The following is a 22,420-nucleotide window of genomic DNA, read 5'->3' on the forward strand; positions in this document are numbered from 1 at the left end:
AGGATCGCCTGCAGCCGCTACAGCGTCCAGAATGGTTATCAGCTGTCTAGTATGTTCCGTGGTTCCCTTCCCTGGTATAAACCCATGTTGTATGGGGGAGACCACCTTCTCTATCACCTTGCTCAATCTGTTGGCCAGTGCCTTGGAGAATATCTTCGCATCAGCATTAAGCAGTGTGATAGGCCTATAAGAACCCGGTTCAGTGGGGGGTTTATCTTTTTTTAATAATACGATTATGTCGGCCCCCGCCCAAGAGTGAGGAACCGTTCTGCCTCCTTGTGCCAAGCAACAAATTATCCAGATATCTTTGGCTAGTACATCCCAGAAAGTTTTGTAAAATTCTACTGGGATCTGATCTTGACCCGTTGCTTTGCCAGATGGTAAACTAAATGTTGCGTCTCTTATCTCCTGTAGTGTTAATTGTGTATCTAGTTTATCCCTATCCTCTATGCACAACCCCTCCTGTTGGCCTTGCCTTAGATATTCCAAGCTCTTTGCTTCTATCTCCTCATCATTTTTATCCTGCTCGTATAGTCTCTCGTAAAACCTCCTAAACTCCTCCTGCACCTCCTCCACTTTATTAACAATTATCCCATTACAGTCCTTAATTTCTTTGATTTCTCCTGCCGCTAGGGTTTGCCTAGTTCTAATCGCAAGCAGATGTCCCACCCTCTCGTTACATTCATAACATTTCTCTTTGTGTGCTAAGTATTTTCTTGCTGTTTTTTGTGCCAGAGTAGTCCCTGTTTCTGATCTCTGCATCTCTATGGCCACTAAAATCTGTTCAATAGGTTCTTGTTTTTCTATTGCTTCTACTAGCATTTTTTCCATCTCCAGCAGCTTTCTAATATCCTCATCCATCTTGTCTTTTTCCTTTTTACTTCTTGTCAGAGAAAAACTTAATGTCTCTCCCCTTACTCCTGCTTTAAAACTGTCCCACACCATATCTGCTGAGGTTGAGTATCTATTTATGTCCCAAAATTGTGTCAACCATTCTTGCATCCTTGCGACATAGTCCTCATCCTTCAACAAACCTCTCTCAAATGACCATGTCGGGTTTATTTTTTCCACTTTTTGTAATGTTGCTAAGCTTAACACCAACGGATTATGATCCGACATTATCCTTGGGAGACAATCTATTTTAGCCCTGTTAACTAATGAGCTAGAGATAAGGAAATAGTCCAAACGGGCAACTGTTTGATGTGGAGCTGAATAATAGGTACTACCTGATCCTAATGGATTAAGCTCCAGCCATATATCCACCAGCGCGTTGTGTCTAGCGAGATTTTGTATTGCTTTATGCACCTTTTTTTTTCTTCCTTGATAACCACCTCCGCTTGCGCCTATTACTCCATACAGCCCATTAATATTAAAATCCCCGCAGCAAATCACAGGCTCTGGCCACAAAGCTAGCTCACTATCCAGGAATTCTAATAAATCCGATTCGTCTTCATTTGAACCGTATAGTGAGACCAAAGTACATGTTCCCGCTGTTGTTTCTAGGTCTAGCATCACCCATCTCCCTTCAGAATCCTCTTTTTTCTTTTTAATTTTAACCACCCCTTTTCTGGCCAGAACTGCCACCCCCTTGTTTCGCTCTTCTTGTCCTGTATTAGCAAGGATCTCCAACCCCATCTGACCAAGCAGGAATTTATCATCAGCTGCTACGTGCGTTTCCTGTATACAGGTTATATCAATTTTCCAAAATCGCAGCAGTGCGGAGAACTTCTGTCTTTTCTCCAAATTGTTTAAACCACAGATGTTAATTGACATTATCCTAAGTGCCATGTTTCTAGTTTAGCTTTTACCAGCGCCTCAGATATTTTTTTGCCTTTTTCTATATGCTCTTTTACTAGACTTCTACACTCTTTACAAATCTGTATTAACTTGCACCAACACCTTTTCCCCGTGAATTCTTCCCTTCCCCCCCCTTTAAGCCCCCCCGCCCCGGCTGCTGCCCCTCCCCCCCTGTGACAGGCAAATAGGTCATCCCTGACCTATGTGTGTCCGCTTGGCGTTGTAGAGTCGCTCCCCCTCTCCTCCCCTCTTATCAACTACTACATTGAACTATCAGGCATTTAGTCGCCATATATGTATACTTGATATTAAATTTCTTCTACTCCCTTCCTTGCCTATTTCCTTCGAGCCCCCCCTTTTTCTTTTAACTCTGTCAAAAACTCCCCCGCTTTTATTTCAGAGAAAAACATTCTGTTACGGCCCGCTACGACAACCTTCAGCTTTGCAGGGAACAATAGATATGCCTCTGCTCCTTGGGCCTGAAATGCATTGATCAATTGTCTTAGCCGCCATCTCCTCTCCACTGTTATATGGCAAAAGTCAGGTCTTGCGAAGAAAGTTATCCCTTCCACCGTTTTTTTGGCATCAGGTCTAGCTCTCTCCATTAGCTCCTGCCTTGCGAGAAAGTTTCCAAAAAAGACTAACATAGCCCTGGGGAGTATATTTGAGCCTTCCTTATGTGATTTTTTTACAAAAAGTGGATATCTATGGGCTCTCTGCACTTCTTGGTCCCAGATCCATGGTGCTTCTGGGAACGCACCCTTTAGCAACTTGACGACGAGGCCTCTCGGATCTTGGCCTTCAATCCCTTCCTCTATTCCGAGGAGTCTGACATTGTTTCGCCTCTGGCGATTCTCCAAGTCCTCCACTTTCCACTGCAGATCTTCCATGACCTTAGTCTGCCCCTCTCTAGCTGATTGCCACTCAGTTGCATCATCTTCTAGGCGTCCGGTTCTTTCCTCAACTCCAATAATTCTTTCCTCAACTTCTTCAAACTTTTTGTTTATCTTCCTTATTGAGGCTTGGATTTTTTTCGTATCATGCCTGGCCCTCCGACTTTCAGCCCTGGCTTCCATTTGCATCTGTTTCAGCATAGCAAACATTAGGTCCAGTTTCCCTCCATCATTTTGTGCCTCATTCTCGTCTTCCTTATATATGCTGGAGGTGGCAGAATAATCCCATGCTAGCTTTTTATATGTTCCCTTATGGAAGTTCTGGGGGGAGCCTGCTCTTCTAGATGATATTTTACGCTTTTTTTGTGTACCTCTGCCCCTCGAGCTGTCGCTATCTTCTGAACTCGATAGTGAGTCAGAAGAGTCTCTTTCTTCCTCGCTGCTTGCCAATATTGAGTCTGATCCCTCAGGGACAGAGAAAAACTCTCCATCAGCCCCATCAGCCCCATCCGCACGAACCGTTTCTGCCAAACTAGCTTGTGTTTGCTCCTCGCGTATTTCAGCTTCTACCTCAATGAGGGCCTCAAGCATTAGCCCCGTGTTCAGCGTCTCACTCCCACAATTGGCCTCTCTCACCTCTTTGTTTGCATCTGAGTCTTGGTTTTCGTTCTGTTCTTTCTGGTACTGCGGCTGTTCCTGCTCTGGTACAGCGTCGTCTCGCTCAGCTGCTGCTTGACTCACCACTCGAATCTCTGCGGGAAGCGTGAGCACCGTAACCTCCGGTTGCATAGCAACGCCTCCGCTTGCGTCCTCGAGGACGCTCTGAGCAGCTCCTGCGGGCGGCCCGGTTGTTGTGCTCTGCTGGGCTCCCGATGTTCCTGAAGCCCCTGCTGCCTCTACGTGGATTTTGGCTCCGAAGACCTCGGATACAGAAGGTTGCCGATATCCAGTATCGGGTTTCTTTTTTTCCCCCGCTGCATCCCGCGTCGTTGTTGTGATACCGGTGCTTCTCACGACTTTTGGTTGAGTCAGCGTTTTTTCCTTTTCTCCGGCTCTCTCCAGTTTACGTAGCTGTGTTTTCGTGAGGGAAGAGACCGTGGGGGTTGTCTTCTTGTTGTTGGGTGGCGCTTTTGTTTTTGGAATAGCGCCCAGTTTGCCTGAATCCTTTTGTATAAGATCTTTGTTTGTGACGCCTGGTATGGGTACTTGTTGCTGTGATTTCTCCTTTCCTCGGGTACCCATTTCTGCCAGCAATATTTTACGGAGCCTTGAGTACCACAATTTTGCTTTTTCCAGTAAGTCTGCGAGATTAATAGTTCCTCTGTGTTGGATTATAGCGGCGAATTGCATGCTGCTTTCAAATCCCCATTAGTGCCTGAATTTCTGCTTAACTTCAGGAGAGGGGTCTAGGTGCGACTTACTCCCACAGCGCCTCGGCGGCCATCTTGCCCAGGTCAATACACTCCTTAACCATTTTCTTTTGGGACGGTCGGGCGGTCGGGGTCGCCCTGCAAACTTGGACACAATCGACATGCTGTGGCAGCATTGAGGCTGCAGACAGTTATGCATACTATTCCGTCTCCCATCTCCTATACATAAATGAATGGTGATACAGTTCACACGCGGACCCGGCTTTCATAGTTGAGAGGCGTGCAATGGGTACAGAGTCTCTTCTGGGTCTTCTCTACAGTCAATTAAGCTTAGATCACTTGCCCCTGGTGTGCAAAGTAGTTATTCAAGTCTGGCGGTGCATGGTGAGAGTGATGGGATGGAGGGGCCGCTGACGCAGACAACTCTACTGTGGCAGGGAACTTACTTCCAGTCAGTGGCTTCACTGTCAGGTTTCCATACATGGGACCAGATTGGTATTTCATTGCTAGGGGACATTATGCGGGCACAGTCCTTAAATCCTTCTCACAGCTCCAATCAGAGTTTTATCTCCACCGTAAACAATTTTATTGGTACCTACAGCTTCGGCATGCACTAACCCCAATGATCTGCGCCTTAGATGAGCTATGGGAGTTTTACCCTCTGGAGAGCTGACTATTAATGGAAGACCTGGAGGCACACAAAATCCATCAGATCTACCAAACCTTAGTCACACACATCGATATGACCTTAAATTCAACCCGTTTTGCGTGAGAAGCAGATATCCCAGGCCAAACTGATGATGAATGGACATAGGCGCTGGCGAGTCCACAGGGGGCAGCAATAGGGACACGTTACCGCCAGATCCAATTCAAATATGTCCATAGATTTTACTATGCATGGTCTCTGCTCTGGCGTACGGGAGTTATCCAGTCCCCGTCTCTCTTTGGTCCGATGAAGAGGAGGGGACATTTCCCCATGGTGTAGAGCTGCAAGGCCCTCTAGCCATATCGGCGTAAGGTAGCCACGTGCCTGGAGAGGGCCTTATCTTGGCATCTCACCCCAAGCCTAAACTTTTTTTTTACTATATAGCACTGAGGAGCTTGGGGGAAACCACAACAAACAGCACCTCTTGTTTCTGGGTCTCTCTTTGGCAAAATGAACATTACCCAACATTGGAAGGGGACAACACCGTCATCTCTCGGGTGTGGAGGCATAGCTTGGACAGTTGTATGGCATTAGAAATGGCAGTATTTAAGGCGAGGGGCTGCCCACAGAAACACAAAAAGATATAGGCCGCTGGGTAATGTACAGGGATATCTACCTACCTTCAGTACTCCCGATGGGTCCATCAAACACAGGCAGCATACACACCAGCTGTCGACCCACTCTTCTGTCCTAATCTTGGCCGCATATCAGTCTAAACTCAATTCCAGTGAGGTTGAGGAGTGTAATGTCCTACCTGTGCTACAGTTCTAGTTTTGTTTGTGTATTTCCTTTGCAGGCATATATTTTCTCTTTTTTTTTTATGCACTCCTTATCAGTACCTTGCTGTAACAGAGATATAATTGTATCTAGAGGCCAGGTGACCTGGTGCAATTGCAGAGAATGTATGTCATTAAATCGCATACTAATACCACGCATGCTATTACAACGCGGGTATTACTACGCGATGTCAATGACAACGACGTGCCATTACATCGCAAACTATTACCACGACTATGCCTTTACCACGCATTCCATTACAACGCAAAGGCATGCATGGTAAAGCTATACTCATGGTTAAAGTTTGCAAGGTAAGTGACTACCCTACCCCTACATAACCCTCCCCTGACCCCCAGTCCTCTTCCTACAATAACACTACACTACCCTGCATGACACTCTCGACACTACCCTAAACCTCTACATTACACACACACTACAACATTACCCTAAACCATATTGCACTACCCTACACAAACACTACAACACTACCCTAAACCCAAAAACACTACACAAACACTACAACACTAACCTAAACCCTAAAACACTACACTACACAAACACTACAACACTACCCTTAACACTAAAAAACTACACAAACACTACAACACTACCCTAAACCCTAATGCACAACACTACTCAAACACTACAGCACTACCCTAAACCCTAAAACACTACACTACACAACCACTACAACACTACCCTAAACCCTAAAACACTACACAAACACTACAACACTACCCTTAATGCTAAAACACTACACAAACACTACAACACTACCCTAAACCCTAAAACACTACACTACACAACCACTACAACACTACCCTAAACCCTAAAACACTACACTACACAACCACAACACTACCCTAAACCCTAAAACACTACACTACACAAACACTACAATAGTACACTAAACCCAAAAACACTATACAAACACTACAACACTACGCTAAACCCTAAAACACTACACTACACAAACACTACAAGACTACCCTAAACCCTAAAACACTACACAAACACTACAACACTACCTTGAACCCTAAAACACTACACTACACAAACTCTACAACACTACCCTAAACCCTATAACACTACACTACACAAACACTACAACACTACCCTAAAACACTGCACTACACAAACACTACAACACTACACTAAACCCTAAAACACTGACACTACCCTAAAACACTACACAAGCACTACAACACTACACTAAACCATAATTCACTGACCCTAATACACTACACTACACAAAAACGACAACACTACACTGATCCCTAAAACACTACCCTACCCTAAAACACTACACCACACAAACACTACACCACTACACTAAACCCTAAAACACTACCCTAAAAAACTACACTACACAAACACCACAACACTACTCTAAACCCTAAAACACTGACACTACCCTAAAATACTACACTACACTACACAAACACCCTGGAAATACCCTAAAACGTACAACACAACCCCACACAACACAAACATTACAACACTACTTTGACATTACCCTAAACCCTACAAAAGTAACCCCCACCCCAAGCACAAACCCCATTACCTCTCTTTCCTCGTGGTTCCTCTCCAGCGTCGCTGTCTCTGCTCCCGGTTCCTGCTTCCTGTTTCTAGGGGCGGTGCACATCGTTGTGAGGAAACAGTCTCAGTTTCCTCACAACGACTTGGATAGCCATTACATCGCGAGCGTTAAAAAAGCGCATGCAATGTAATGGTTTGCGTAGTAAACGCTAGGCGTTGTTAGCTCGCATGTAGAAAAAGTTGTGTTAAAATGGCTATTTCCCGCTGCAATTGGTACTGAGCAGTAAGGGGTGATTTATGTCATTTGACCAAGTTAGGTTGTAACTAAATATGTGAGAACCTTTAAGAAGGAAAACCAGCATTTTCTTATGACCTTAATGCTCACTGTCTGGGACATGACTCCCTATCAGCAGAATAAATCAGCACAAGTATTGCATGAAGGTCAAGGTGTTTATGCACCATCCCCTGGCACTCTGTTAATGATCCAGAACAAATATTGAGCACCACTATTCTCTGAGGAGATGAGTGAACTCTTTTCATTTCTTTTTTACTTCTCTGTTATAGGTCACAATTTATCTGGCTGCAGCAACGTTGACCACCTTTGCACCCTTCTGTTGTCATCTGTAATGAGATTTCAGACGAGCACAAATCTCAATGCTTAGACATGCAGTGGGATAAAAAAAAAACTTTCATTCCCCGCCTTCCATGCTCATGGTGTTGATGTGATGGTGCATAATTAAGCAATAGGCTAGAGCAGCAACTAGTGACAAATTGGATACCATGTCAGAAAGGATCCTGGCGTTGTTAAAAGGTTCACTTCCTGTCACCGCTATCAACCTCTTGACTTCAGCCAGGGAAGGCGAGCTTCCACGATTTGATTTACAGAACAACTACCCTCAAAATCAGCAAACAATACTCTTGCAAAAATATGTACAACAATACATTTTGCTTTTAGGAAGCACATACTGGTGTCTTTAAGGACTCAGTTCCATGTATGTGATTCTGAAAGGGTACCTTATATTTCTTTTTTTTTCTTTTGCATGTGTGTAATTTACTTTACTTTTGCATGCATGTATTCTACCTGCCCTTTTTGTCTTCCTTGTGTGTGAATGTTATTTGCTGTTGCTCGGTGACATGATGGGCTCAGATGTCTAAGTGTGTTTGTGCTAGAGAAGCGATTGCCTAATTAGTCACAGCCATATTTCACTCCTGCGCTTCCGCGGTCAGCTTTCAGCAACAGGCTTCAGCTCAATGCCCTTCTTTTTTGGACTGCAAGAGCGAGCTACAGGAATGAATGGTTCTTTGAATTGTGTTTACACAGCGTTCAAAATGAACAATCATGAACTGAGAGCATTTTTCAGGGGCGGCTTCTCTGTTGGAGCGTAGGAGCATCGCCCCACTTCAATCCCACCCCCTCCAAAGTCCCCGAGATGAAAAATAAAATGGTAATTATAGCTCAAGCGGAGCATCAGGATAAGGGCTGGGCCACTGCTGACTGACAGCAGCAGGGAGGATGAGGGGCTGGTATTGCACTGTTTAAAGTGCGCATGTCTTTTTGGCCGGCCGTCTAGCGACAGCCAGCCACACTTACGTACTTTAAACCTCTCAAACTATGGGGCACATGCATCATTCATAGGTTTTGCAATTCTTAATTTGCGAAAATTACTGAATCGCAAATTAAGAATTGCAAAATGCTATGCATCATTTTTTTCACTATTTATTTGAGAATCGGTAAAAATCGCAATTTTTACCGAATCTCAAATAAATAGCGAATTCCATAGTGCATTTTCGCAATTCCCATTGATTCCTATGGGCCGAAAGGCCCATAGGAGTCAATGGGAAGGCATTTAAGAATTCGCAATTTGTTGATGCATTCCACGGGTGCAGGGGGGGGTCCAAAGGACCCCCCCTGCACCCCTGAAATGTATTTGAAAGTGCATGTTTCACACACACATGTCCTAAGGACATGTGTGTCTGTAACATGACAGTTTAAAAAATTCATTTTTTTCATTTTTGAAAGATTTTCGCAAATTAACACGAGGGTCAACCTTGTGTTAATTTGCACTTCCAATTTCATAATTCGCATTTTTTTAAAAATTGATGCATTGCATTTAAGGAATCGCACAAATGCGATTCCTTAAATGCATTCACATTTTTTAGAAATGCAAAAAAATGCGAATTAAGAAAAAAAGTTTGATGCGTCCCAAAAACGTATTTAGGAAGTGCAAACGGCCGAATTTACCGATTCGCACCGTCTGCACTTCCTAAATAGGTTGATGCATGTGCCCCTTAATGTCTTAAGACAGCTGGATTGCGAGTAAGTGCAGTCCTCTAGAGCGCGGTGGAGCACTGAGTGAGGCATCTCCCTCCAATCAGGGCGCTGCTCACATGCTGCATGTGAGCAGTTCCAGGATTGAGCCATGGTGTTCCAGCATCTGGCTCCAGTTCTTGAATTAAGAAGAGGTCCGGAGCGAGGACATTGCATATGGTAAGTTTCTTTTTTTAAATAATATTGTGTGCGCCCGTGCCCTACCCTCCACAGATGCCCGTCGCCACTGGAGCATTAATATGAGCAGTGGCTGAATTACTAATAAGAATTCATTGCAATCCAAAGCAACCATTTCTGTTTTTTAACTTACACCAACTAACATAGCTGAAGAATCCTAAAAAGTTCTAAACATATGCAGTCCAGTTTGCATGCAGAAGTTTGCTGCTAGCTCATAGCTCACTGTGCTATATTAGGATTGTAACGTATGCGCTGCAAGTAACAAAAGGATCTCTCTGTGACAAAAGCAGTAACCCACTGAGCTCTCCAGTTGTTATGTGTTGTGCTTTGCAGGAGGCACATTAACTTTCTACACCACTTTAGGATAAGGCAAAAATGCCACTAAACAAAACTCAGATCTTTCCAGCAGATTCACTAGCCATAAGCGTTATCGGGACATTTGTACTATGGGCCGGGAACATAAGGAACTCTGCTGCAGCGTTTGACCCGTGGCTGTTTCCGACTGCAGCCATCCACCACGGCGCTGGGTCCTAAAGCCAGTGCCACTGGGTGAGAAGTGGAATTGCAGCGTGAAAGAGTGATACGCTGCAGGCCCCGTTTATTGAGTCTGAGAATACAACAGTGACAATTACACGGGATATGATAACAAATCATCATTTATGGGAACCAGACTGTGTCTACCTGGCTTTAAAAAAACACCCAAATGTGCTCTACTGCCAAACTGTATGTCCAGCAATGGAATGAGTCGTCAATACTTGCGCAACAAGGGGTGGGTGCATGGCTTTCAATGGATCGGCAAGCAAACTTAGTATAAAAAGACATCCCTCAGCCCATTACACCCCCTACCCTCCCTCGTATTGGACAGCCCCATCATTGTAAATGCAACTGCCCTCCTTTATAATTAAACTACTAGGACAGTATCGCACTAGCATCGCCCAATGATCTGAACCCTGCTCGGATGCATTTGTGAGATGAAACCAGAGTCTCTGTAGTAGTCAGCTGTGCTATAATGTTGCATGTTGCATTCAGTACTTGAGTGTTAATCCAATTATCAGATTCGGCTTAAACTCCTGTGGATGATGGCATTTCACACCCCATCAGTTCACACACAAAGCGTTAAGACACTGCCAGACATGCACTTTCAATATAGCAAGAAGTGACCGAATGAGCTGGAGGGTTGCAGTTGTTCACAAGATGCAGTCCCAAGTTTACGTCTAGACATTCCAGGCCCTTCCTGCATGAACTGAGGCTATAAAATATGTAGTGGATTCATGTCTTCACTGGGTGATTTATTGCTACATAGACAATGACATAAGGACACCAGGACTCTCTTGTTAATCAAGAAGTTTAGGACACTGATTCTGGTGTGGGGGGTGAGGGAGGTGTCACTAAGGGAGGAAGGCCATGTTAGGCACACCAGCAGTGTAGGGTTAAAGCCCATACACCACCGCAGGGCAAAGCTGCTCACTTGTCTCTATTGTCAGCACTTGGAGCCAAATAAGTATGTGTTAAGTGTTCTGAGAGGCCTAAGCGAGTTGTTGGGTGCGCCTCGTATGCTGAGGATGTGTGCATGAATGATTCTTCTGAACACTCACAGACAGGGAGCAAGACATGCTTGGGCTAATTATATTCATAAATACTAAAAATAGACTTTCAAACACCAAACAACACATTCTGAAAGACACTAGAAATCTTCACATGTTTTAGTCTCCAGGGGGCCAGGTGACGGGACTGCTCTGGCACACACATGAACCCAGTAGCTTTAACCCCTTAATTGCTGCCGTCGGCCAACGGTCGTCACGGCCACTACCTCCCCAGTGCTGCGCACGACCGTTGGACGTCCATTCAGCACTAGTTCCAATGGACAGCGCAGCACTGGGGAGGTCTATTTACAACGCTTTAAAGGGGTTAACTCGAAGAAAGTTTCTGTACTCCTCCCCCAGGCCCCAGCCCACCTATACAAGGTAATCAATAGGATTTGCTCGTTGGAAGTGAAGGAGGCAGAGATCACTGTCACACCCACTACTACATTGTCCACGATGGCCGGCCCGCCCCCACCTTTTAGATTAATGGAGATCTTTGAACCCCGCCCGGGCCACCTAAATAGCGGCCAAAATAAAACTCTTGGGTATATTATCAAGGCGGGCGATATGAGATTATCTCCGCTTTAGCGGCCGTTTTCAGCCGCAAAGCGGCAATAATTTGATCGCCCTATTAGCAAGCTGTGGCTAACAGCAGCGTGCGACAGCTTGTAGGCGATAGCGAGCGGTTTGGGGCCCGCTTTGCATGTTAGCGATATTTATCGCTAATGACATGCAAAGTGGGCGTACCCAACCTGAAAGCAGTCGCTAACATCGCTATCGCCTATTATCAATGCCACAGATTTAGGCAACTTGGTCACTGAGCAGCAAGCACAATGTATTGCTAGCTGCTCTCTGTTTCTTCTAATCCTTTTATATTTCCCCCGGGTAGTAGGGTGGCGCCCACTGCTCCAGTTGACAGCAGCTGTACCTGGAAATACAGTAGTGGAAGAGGTGTGGCGCCGCGGCCAGGGCGACTGACGCTGGAATCTGGGGACCACGGTTCGATCCCCAGCTCCGGCGGCAGGTTAGCCCAGCACCATGTGACTCTGGGCAATAGCTCGCTTAATCTTCCACACGGCCCCCAGCGCCTAGAGACCCTTACGGGTGATTGTGCGCTTTACAAATGTGGACTTTACTTTACATCATTCATCCTTTTGTCACGTAAGAAAATTGTGCTAAGTGCATATTCATTATGTGTGTCAGCAAACATTCTGGTAAATTTCAGTGACATGCAAAGAGTGGGCAAGTTTGCCCTGCACCACTTGGAGCAATAAACTTTGTTCATGTCATATGTGTCTATGTAATTTTTCTGATGTTCACGATCATCATGTTCACTGAATTGTTTTATCCATTTTAATATAGGAGGTCTATGCTGAGATGTGCTGATTAACATTTGTGAACACCAAGGCATGGATTGCGCCCATTCAAATGTGCCTCTGTGTTTTAAAAGATGTGTCTGTTCAGTACGTTCTATATGTAATATATTCCATTTTAATGAGGGATGCTAGTGCTGGGAGGGTGAGATAACTTTGGTGCTGCCAGGACATGGATTCATACATGATGTATTTGTCTCTAGTTTCTATGTGATGTTTGTTGTCAGCTAGTTCTGTGTATAGTGATACCTGTTCTAATGCAGAATTTAATGAGATGGTGAGGGTAACATTTGGGCACACTGCGTCTCCATCTTCAATGTATTGTTAGTGATCATCCAGTGCTGTGTATCCTGTTGTTCTTCTGATGTGCCATGTGTGTACTGAGAAGTGTTGGACTTGGCCCTTTTTAAAGGGTCATCTCTAAACTTTTTGCCTTTCTTCAAGCCTTTTTTATGACATAGTGTTGGTGGTTTAAGGACTCTGGGCACTTTAGCACTGCTGTTCAGTGTAAAGTGCATGTGCTCTCTGTGGTAAATATGGTAAGAATGGTCTACACCTGTTTGGCCTCTTTAATTTACCTGTCAGTCCCTTGTAAAGTGGTATCTCATACACCCAGGGCTGGTGAATTAAATGCAACTGCTGGGTTTGCAGCGCTGAATGCGCCACCCACCAAAGTAGCCTTTCTAACCTATCCCAGGCATCTGCCATTGCAGGGTCCGTGCGCGCAGTGTTACTGCCACTGTGACGTGGCACCTAAAGTGTGTGCTATGTCTGTGACCCCCCTTTTACTGCATGTCAGTGACCCCTAAGGTTCGCCCTATCTAGCCCTATGGGCAGGGTGCATTGTTGGTAAAAGATAGGACATGTACCTTAAGTGTGTGTCATGTCCTATGAGTGACAAACAGCCATTTTGGTATCTCAATACTGTGGGGCTGCCTTCCCATAGGAATGCATTGGGGATTCCCTGATAAGTGTTTCAGCGGTAATTCCTGATATGAGAGGCACAGCGTGGTCAAGTTTGGTATATTTGGAATAGTGATAATAAATGCTGTGCGATGGGGTGCGCAGATTTATTATAACTATTTTAAAAATGCCACTTTTAGAAGATGCCATTTCTGTGTGCTATGTGTCTGCCTGCCTGATGTGAATTGCATGTCTGGTTTTTGAGTGACAGGGGCTGGTGAGGTTTGTGTGGCTCCAGGAGGGGCAGGGTGAGTCAGCACTAGGCTGAATGGGACATCTGTATTTGGAGTAGTGGGAGGAGTAGTCCCTGGTCCCTGAATAGGCCTGTGCCTAGCCTGTACAATGCTGGCTCGGCCCATTGTAGTGTGTCTGATGATGAGCCCCCACCTGACAAAGAGGAAGAGGAGCCTTGTAAACAAAGTGCTCCAATTTCCCCCTGAACCAGTTGCATCTGGTTCCCCCAAAGCCCTGTACTGGAGACAAAAGGAAATTGCGATATAAATATAGGGGCTGTGACTCCATGATGGTTGTGCTGTTCTTGTACTTGCTGGGGCTTGCTGCTGCTGGGGACCCAGGAGCAACTGCCACAAGTGCTTGCCTCCCTGCTGGAGGGCCCTGTGTGCTGGCCTCCCTGGACCCAGCCGTGGCCCTTGAACCTTTTTAGAAATCCAGCGCCTTGTGGGCGCTCTGACTTTATTGGCAAACAGAGGAGCCTTTGTGGCTTGCAGCGTGTTGCTGTGAATTGCTTGCAGGGGGACTCCCCCGTACTGCTGTGGAAGGAGCAGGTGCCAATCCCGGTTTTTGCATATTTGGGAGGCGGGTGCGCAACCCGCATTTTTGCCAGGTTTCAGCAGGAGCCCACACCGCTGTTTCGCGCCTCTGTGTGCGGGTGCCCACCCTGCTTTTTGCATATCTAAACAGCGGGTGTCCAACCCGCATTGCGCTTCCTAGCGGGAGCCCACATGACGTTTTGATGGGTTACCCAGGTGCTCACCCCGCAATGGTCTTTATTTCAAACTGGAGCCTCCCCCGTATTGCCACCCATATTGAGCAGAGAATCACCGCCGCAGCCCGGAAGCCAGACAAGCTGCCTGACTGAGGGCGGGGCCTGCTGGTGGAGGATGGTGTGCGGCCAATCCGGTGGAGAGAGGCTTTCGGGCGGTAGGTGGGGCTCTCGTGGACGAGGAGTGCCCCATGTGTGCCTGATGAGGACCGGAGCCTCACAGGCTCCCAGCTAGACTCTGGCGCGGGTCTCAGGTGCACAGCGAAAAAAGAGGAGAAGCCCCGGGAGGGGGGCTACTGAGGTACATTGTCGGTGCCTTCCCCCCCCTGCCCCAGGAGACCGGAGGAGGCAGAGAGCCCCGGTGAGTGGGGCTTTGAGGGGACAGTGTCTTCTTTCTGCCAGTGGGGGCTGAGTCTGGACAGTATTTCTGGTGCCCGTTGCACCAGAGGGAGACCCTGGTGAGTGGGGCCTCATATTGGGCACAGTGGTGCCCGTGCTTGTTGCTCTCAGCGATCCCGAAAGAGAGTGGGCTGCTGCAATGAGGAGTTTGCAGTTGGCAGAGTGGTGCCAGTGCTCATTTTCAGAGAGGGCACCTTTGGTTTTAGGAGTCCCAGAGCTGAGCTCCCAGTCGGCACAGTGGTGCCTGTGCTTATTTTCAGAGAAGGCACCTTTGACTTTAAGAGTCCCGGAGAGGGGCTCAGGCAGCAACGTGGTGCCAGGCCTTTTCCACAGCTGCACCTCACCAGCGCGGGCAGCTGCAATGTTGGGCCCATTTGTTTGTAGAGTCACAGTGGGGACCCAGTTGGCACAGTAGTGCCAGCGCCATTCTTTTCCTTTGGGGGCATTTTTGGAGATGGAGGAGTAAGATACACTCCTGCCCTGCCCCAGCGCTTTGCGCCTTTGATGTTGATGCATTGGCAGACCAGCCCTGACATTTTGGACATAGGGCATTTGAGCCCTAGAGAAGGCCATTTGGCCTGGGGTCAGTTTCAGTGTGTGAGGCCCTGATTATTGCATAATGTGTCTATACTGGTGATACCTATGCCTAATGTGTTTCATTGTTAATGAGGTTGGCTTTATTGCATAGTGTGATTTATGTTATAATGTTGAGTACAGTATTTTGCCAGTAATTACTGGTTGTGTTCTACATTTACTATTTGTGCTTTGTGATGGTTCTGACAGTGGCTCAATTGGCCCTGTTGTGTATATAATCCCCTGTAAATATTGCCTAGTGCCAGTTGGCACAGTGTATATGGTGTGATTACCATTCTAATGTGTTTTGGATAATACAAAGGCTATTTTTATATAACCATGTGTGGAGTTCCCTTTGTGGTGTGCCTAGTGTGTTGCTGTTGTGTGTGTGTGTTGCACAAACTCTTTACACATTACCTCTGGGATAAGCCTGACTGCTCGTGCCAAGCTACCAAGGGGGTGAGTAGAGGTTATCTTCAGCGTGTAACTCCCTTGCCCTGACTAGAGTGGTGGTTTCTGCCTTGTTTAGGCGCATGCCCTAGCCAAACACGAATCCCATTTCTAACAAGACGCATTTAACATGTTTGACCAGCCAAGGCTGGAGCTTTGTTCAAATGCATCTCTGTGCTTTTTGACAGACTAGCTCTCATTGAATAGTGTGTATATTGTTACCCACCGTAAGGCAGGGTGTGTGCTAAAATTGAGTTCACTTTCTTTAATAGTGGTTCAGAATGTATACAGTGGTGCGGAATTTAGGAGTTCTTTTGGACAGTGTCCTTGGAAACACAATCTATAAATGTGGCTCAAATCTGTTTCACTGACCTTGCCTTCTAAAAAATATTCTCTACCCTTCTTTGATACTTTTTAATCCTTCTTTGATGTCACCAGTCGTAAACATTCTCAGTCTATCACCCAATAACATCATGACTACACTAATTCAATCTACCTTGAAATTCCAAACAATATCTTATGTATATTACAACTTGCTCAAACTCAGCCACGGGCCGTGGAGGGATTTACGGTGGGGCAAGGAGGCAGGGAGGGGCAGGGTGGAGGGACCTAAAAACCGGCCTATGGATAATTGCAGGTAAGTACACAATTTAATTAATAAAACGAAATTCGTAGCGCGCACAGCATCGCATTTTGCGGCCCGCAGCTGCTCAAACTGCTGTGTCATGAATGCGTACAAAAACTCCCAGATGATCGCATCTGTCACCATTACTGCGATCTCTACACTGGCTACTCACTTGATACTGGGTAGCCTTTAAGGCCCTTAAAATCTCACACCACTGATCACCCTCCTTTCTGGCCAATACATTTTCATTCTGTTACTGTCAGACTCCCTCATATCAGCAAACCAATATTTGCTTGCCACCTCTCAGACCAGAATGGCTACTTATGGAGATTGTGAATTGTCTACGGTAGTAGCCAAACTGTGGAACTTTCCCCTTTTGGGTTTATGGGAAGAAACAATTTTTCAGAGGCCAGCTAAAAACCTGACTTTTTAATAATTACCTTCTCGCCTCTTTGCTGAAGATTTAAAGATCGTGTCATCCTAAATCACAAAGACACATCTGTGTGCAAGCAGTTAACAAATAACTTATAATTCAACGTAGCATCCTTGCTACAGTATGGACAGGGGCACTGGGACTATGTCACAGGAGAGGGATACATTTTGCGGCAGGGTTTGCTAAATTATGCAGCAGGGAAGGGCAAAATATGTGACATAATGCTGCACATTGTGTGATAGTATTAATTCCTTATTTTGTCATTTTGTACTGCCGCTGTATGGGCAAATATTTCACTTCATTAGTACCTGTTTCACATCCAAATACAGAAATATGCAACAGACAGGGGACCAGTCAAACGTTGGGAACGGCTATCCACTGCTAAGCCACACGGTTCACATAGCTTTTTGTAACTTTTAATAGGTCTGAGCTTCAAAAACATTGCTTTTGTTACATTCTGTATACCTGCGTTTTTACTAATATTTGTGACCATTGAGACTCCGTGCAGTGAGTTAGCTTTCCAATATGTTGAGCATTAACATTTTGACTCACCAGAGATATGGCTTTGCCTACGCTGGCTGTGTCTCTGTATTGCAAGTGATGTTCGCAATCATCAAGGGACAGTGCATCATTTGTAATAAAAAAAGGGCCAATGCCCAAAGCTTTACTCAGTCTCTCATCTGGCACAATTGAATGTCGTGTGCTGAATACCAAGGCTTCATAGACTTGATTCCTCCTCGTGCCTCTTTCATCCACCACCAGACACTCCTTCAGCCTTAATCTCACTCTTTCAGGTATTTTTAATCTCTCCTTTGTTTCTTTTGCTCAGTTTTTCCACCATGTACTCCTTCCTTCTTTCTCCCTTTTGAACTTTTCATTCAAGTAATCTGGATCAAAATCAGATACGGAAAAATAAATGCAGGACCTCAAAAGTGATTGTGGCATCCCCCACCTGCAACCTTCGACTCAAATTAAGCAGTGCCAATGGTTCTGTATAGTGTTAGCTGTTCTAATGCAGAGCATGTATGCTGAAATTGGGGACGAGGGCTAACATTTTGGCCTACCAGGGTCTGGCCCCAGCCAACACTGACTGTGTCTTTGTATTTTAAGTGATGTATAATATATTGATTTATGTAGTCCCTGTATAAAAACCCACATGACTGTAAACGACCATATTAGCTTATTACAGTTGAGTTTTGACATCACCATGGCTGCTGTCAGAGCCAGCAGCTAAGGGGAAAGTCAAGTCAGGCCACACCGCATAATTAAAGCAGCTGTTTAAAGAAGGAAACAAAACATTGCTCTTCTTTCTTCTGCTGTGTTTTTCTAGCTGTACAGTGACAAGCAGACAGGAAATATTTATGGCAACACGATTATTGTTTGCACTCTTTAGGTAGTAGAAAAATGTGAATCTTGCTGCATGGTTCTTCATATTCCAAGATACTGACCATTCCTTTGAAAACTGAGTTGTATTAAACCGATTATAATAATATCTTTTTGCAATAAATATGTGACAGCTTTTTTGAGGTGTATCATTTTGTACTAGAGATCTATTTGTGTGCTTCAAATTTGCGTACATACTCTCTCTTTCATATAAAAGATGTATGCACCAAAAGTTAACTGGTTGGTGGGAAAGGTGATGGTGTGGCCATGTGTGATGAGGACTAATGTACCCACTGCAGTACATGATAAGGATATCACAAGTCACCTTGGATTTCCACAGCCTTATAAAGGAGCACGCCGTTCAGCCTTGTTCATCTGTATGGTTATGAAACTCCTCAGTGACTTGCAATATCCTTGTAATGTGCTGCAAGGTGGTACTTTATACCATATATTATATATATCACTGCTCCGCATAGGAAGCACACTTCTGATGTGTGCCTGTGAAGTCTCCAAGATTCAATTTATCTCACTTATACGCACCAGCAACTCGATGACCTGCTTTTTTAATTTCTGTAATTTTTTATTGAGTAAAAAAATATATATATTTACATGGAGCATGAGATATACATGAGTGGAAAATCAGAGAAACATCACATAAACTCGATGACCTGCTTTATGTTCCATTTTGAAGGTTAGTGCAGGTTCCGCTCCAAGCTCATTCTTAATCAGAAAAGAGGCTAGGCTTCAAAGAAAGATATTCCACCTCCATGGTCTTCAGTGACGTTGTAGAGTAAATTGTCCAGCTGCGGCCGCTGCAGGTAAGAGAGGTGAGGCGGTGGGGCCGGCTGGGGGATTTCGAGAGACAACCTCAAGGGGAAAATTAATAATTTATTTAATTTTCCCTTACGGTCTTCTCTCGAAAATCCCCCCTACCCCAACCATCCCCACCGGCCCCACCGCTCTTACCTGAGCGGCCGCGGCTGAAATTGTCTGCTTGATCCCTGGCTTTGGTGCGGTGCATTCTGGCTGGGCAGTCAGCATATGGCGATACTCTCAGACTGTAATGGAAAATGTCATTTGATTAAGACTGTATTTTGACTTCAGTTCTACTGTGTTTTTTTGTCCCCCTCAGATAGCCCAATAGCAGCGCCTGTTCCTCCCCAGCGACCTCTTCCCTCATCTGGGCCTCTTTCGTCTGCGAGCAAGGGACGTTATGTAAGAAAGTTAAAATATTTCAATGTTCAGTTGTGTATGCGGTTTAGGTTTATAAATTAAACCGTTTTCTGCTGGTTTGTAAAATCTATGACTGTGGACTATTGTTAGCAGGAAATGTTACATTTGTAATGCTTCTTTCAACAATGTGTTTACTTAAGAGGAACAACACTGTAATAGAGACTCATTGCAAAGAAAACAAGCATTTGCAATGCAATAGGTCTCGCATTTGCGAGATTTTTAGCTATTGGCATTGTAAATGCCAGAGCCTTTTGTTTATTTGTTTAAAAAAAAAACTTCAATAAAAATGGCATTGTCATTTACAATGCTGATCGCTCAAAATTTCACAAATGCGAGACCTATTGCATTGCAATTGCTTGCTGTTTAATATTATTTGTTCCAATATTAGGAGTTTCCTATAAAAGCTCTACGTGTGAAAGGGTGAAAAACCCCTTTGATGGTTACTATTAAAAAACAAAATTAATCAGAGGATGAAGTGAAACATGGCTGGGGCAACGGGGCAGGGGTAGCAGACTGCTCTCCATTGGGTGGAAACGATGCAGAGAAGGGAAACTGAGTAAATGCAGGTACGTTTCATGACCTGTATCCCAAGATCTTAAGCGTCCCCTTTATTGTCTGAGAAGAACTGTTCACACGGAGGAAGAATGCATTTCATTACAAAATGCAGGCACGTGCACCGAAAGATTTTTCACCTACAGCGAAGTGCAGTCGACTGGACCGGCGCCTGCTGTGTCCCTCCTGGTAACATTCTCGGCCCACAGATTTCCGGACAAAGTACCAGGGAATTTGTGGAAAAGATTGCTTCAGCTCTTCCTTGCATTGACTCCATATCATGTTTTAAGAACAGGGTGAGTCAACTTTCTGAACTGGGGCCCACAGGATATTTAGACCCTTTTCCTGAGAGTAGCATGCCTTCTTGAGGTATTTGCTCCAAGACCTCTTGGTGTCATAGAGCCAGGAAGTGCTGCTCCTGGAAGGTGATACCATGTTGAAAGGAACTTTATGAGCATGATCACCTAGGGCACTGTCAGAGAAGCAACTACATATAAAAGGGAATTGGTCAACATTATTCGAAGTACTGGGAATTTCTCAACGTCTAGTAATTCAAGTAATTTTTAAGCTCTAGAAATCCTCTATTCTGAAGCCAGTACATGTCAGCCAAAGTCATCAAACCAGTATCATGCAGAGGTCAAATTAGGTACCTGTTTACAGAAGTAGAATTCTAGACACCACCCCTTTAGAAGCCACCTCGCTCAAACAGGGCCCTCATTCGCAGCGTTTTCATACACTAAATGAGAATGACGGCCCTGTCACCAGGCACCACTGGGGGATGGTGCCTAAAATAACACAAGTAGGTACATTAAGTGATTAAGGCGCATGACGTGTACTCGCACCCTAATGTAACTACGTATGTCATTATTGTATGTGTGCCCGTGATAGGCTGCTGCTGCCTCACAGTTTGTGATCTGGAAGGCGGCTGGTCTCGGAAAGAGGAGGGCTTGAGGCTGCCTAAGGCAGGGAGAGAGGCCGAGGAAAGCAGCCAGCTGAGCTTGGCCTCAGAGGGCAGTGTGCAACTAGACACATCGAGGCGCTAAACTCATCTGGTAAAATGGCACACAGGGCACAAATCAGCCCAAAAATCTGTTTACCGGCAGGTGAGTTTTGTCTCACCCATTTGTGCGGGATATAGCACAATCTATAGGATGACCAGAACTTTAAAGCAAAAAAACGGGACATTACACATAAATAGAAGAAGGACTATTACTTTTCCTCAAGCAAGCGCACAGAATGACAGCGCTTCTGAGCAGAGAATTACAAAACAGGCAGTGAGAACATACATAGGATGCGATTTTGAAACCCAGTAGCTTGCCTGTGAATTAAATTGCTTTCTTGGAACAACTGTTAACTGCTTTGTAAAACATAAAATAAACCTCCTCCCGTTTTTAGTCGACCCTTGGACCGTCCTGGCAAATCCGGGACCCCTGGTAACCATAACAATCTGGCAACTCTGATGCTGATCCGGTTATGCCTGTGATCCTGTGATTATTGCGGGAGGAGGGATCAGGCAGACCAGGGCAACAAAGAGGATCTGACATAATGGCTGGAGCGGGCGACTTTGACGCAGGGGAACCTAGTTCGAGCCAGTCCTCTGATATCTTTTGAGTGCCCGAACAAAAGTAAAAAATGCTTGTTTTTGTGTTATGCTGCTTAGTAACATGCTTGTGCAGAGCGTGCTTGTGACTTTGCTGCCATGTAGTTGTACTGTAATTGTCGCATTCGCCAAGAAGAGACAGGCTGCCAGCATGCATGCTGTTTGGTAGACGCTGGCACCTTATTGTAGTGGCAGTGAAAAGGGTGCGACAATGAGGGAGGGGTAACGTGATTTGTCCAGAATCAAAGCCGACTTTGGGACTTGAACCTGATTCCCAAGGTAGAAAGTCAGTGTAAATGTGTAAACGGGCCTATAAAAATGTGAACAGTTAAAGGGGGGTGGCAGTGGTTTTCACAAACAATGCATAATAAGGTACTTGGAAATATACCTCAGAGGAGAAGTCTCCTGCAATGAAACGCAAAGCGAACAACACAGCCAGCGCTTTGAGTCCCTGCGGCGTTGTGGCCCAGCTCAAAATATCAGCAACAAGCCCTTGCAAGAGGCGGACCCTCGACTCGCGAGAGTGGCTATTAATAAACGGGAAAATAACTAAATGCTGGCGAAGAAACAACACTAGCGTCGTATATAAAAGAGAGATCGCTTTGGGTCAAGTTCGCACTATATAAAACTCTGGGAACAAAAATGCGCTTTTTAAACCCAAA

General features: G+C 45.3%; 1 protein-coding gene across 7 annotated transcripts in view; it reads left to right on the plus strand.

Annotated features, from left to right (window-relative positions):
* The window catches only part of LCP2 (lymphocyte cytosolic protein 2), a 665,418-nt gene that overhangs the window by 461,518 nt on the left and 181,480 nt on the right, over positions 1-22,420 (plus strand). For all 7 annotated transcript variants that reach the window (XM_078653368.1, XM_078653363.1, XM_078653365.1 and 4 more), the window contains exon 8: positions 19,506-19,588. In XM_078653368.1, the coding sequence (XP_078509494.1) occupies positions 19,506-19,588 (83 nt within the window). The remainder of the gene's footprint in view (positions 1-19,505; positions 19,589-22,420) is intronic.

The sequence above is a fragment of the Lissotriton helveticus genome, chromosome 7 (genome assembly GCF_964261635.1).
Source record: "Lissotriton helveticus chromosome 7, aLisHel1.1, whole genome shotgun sequence".
Classification (NCBI taxonomy): domain Eukaryota; kingdom Metazoa; phylum Chordata; class Amphibia; order Caudata; family Salamandridae; genus Lissotriton; species Lissotriton helveticus.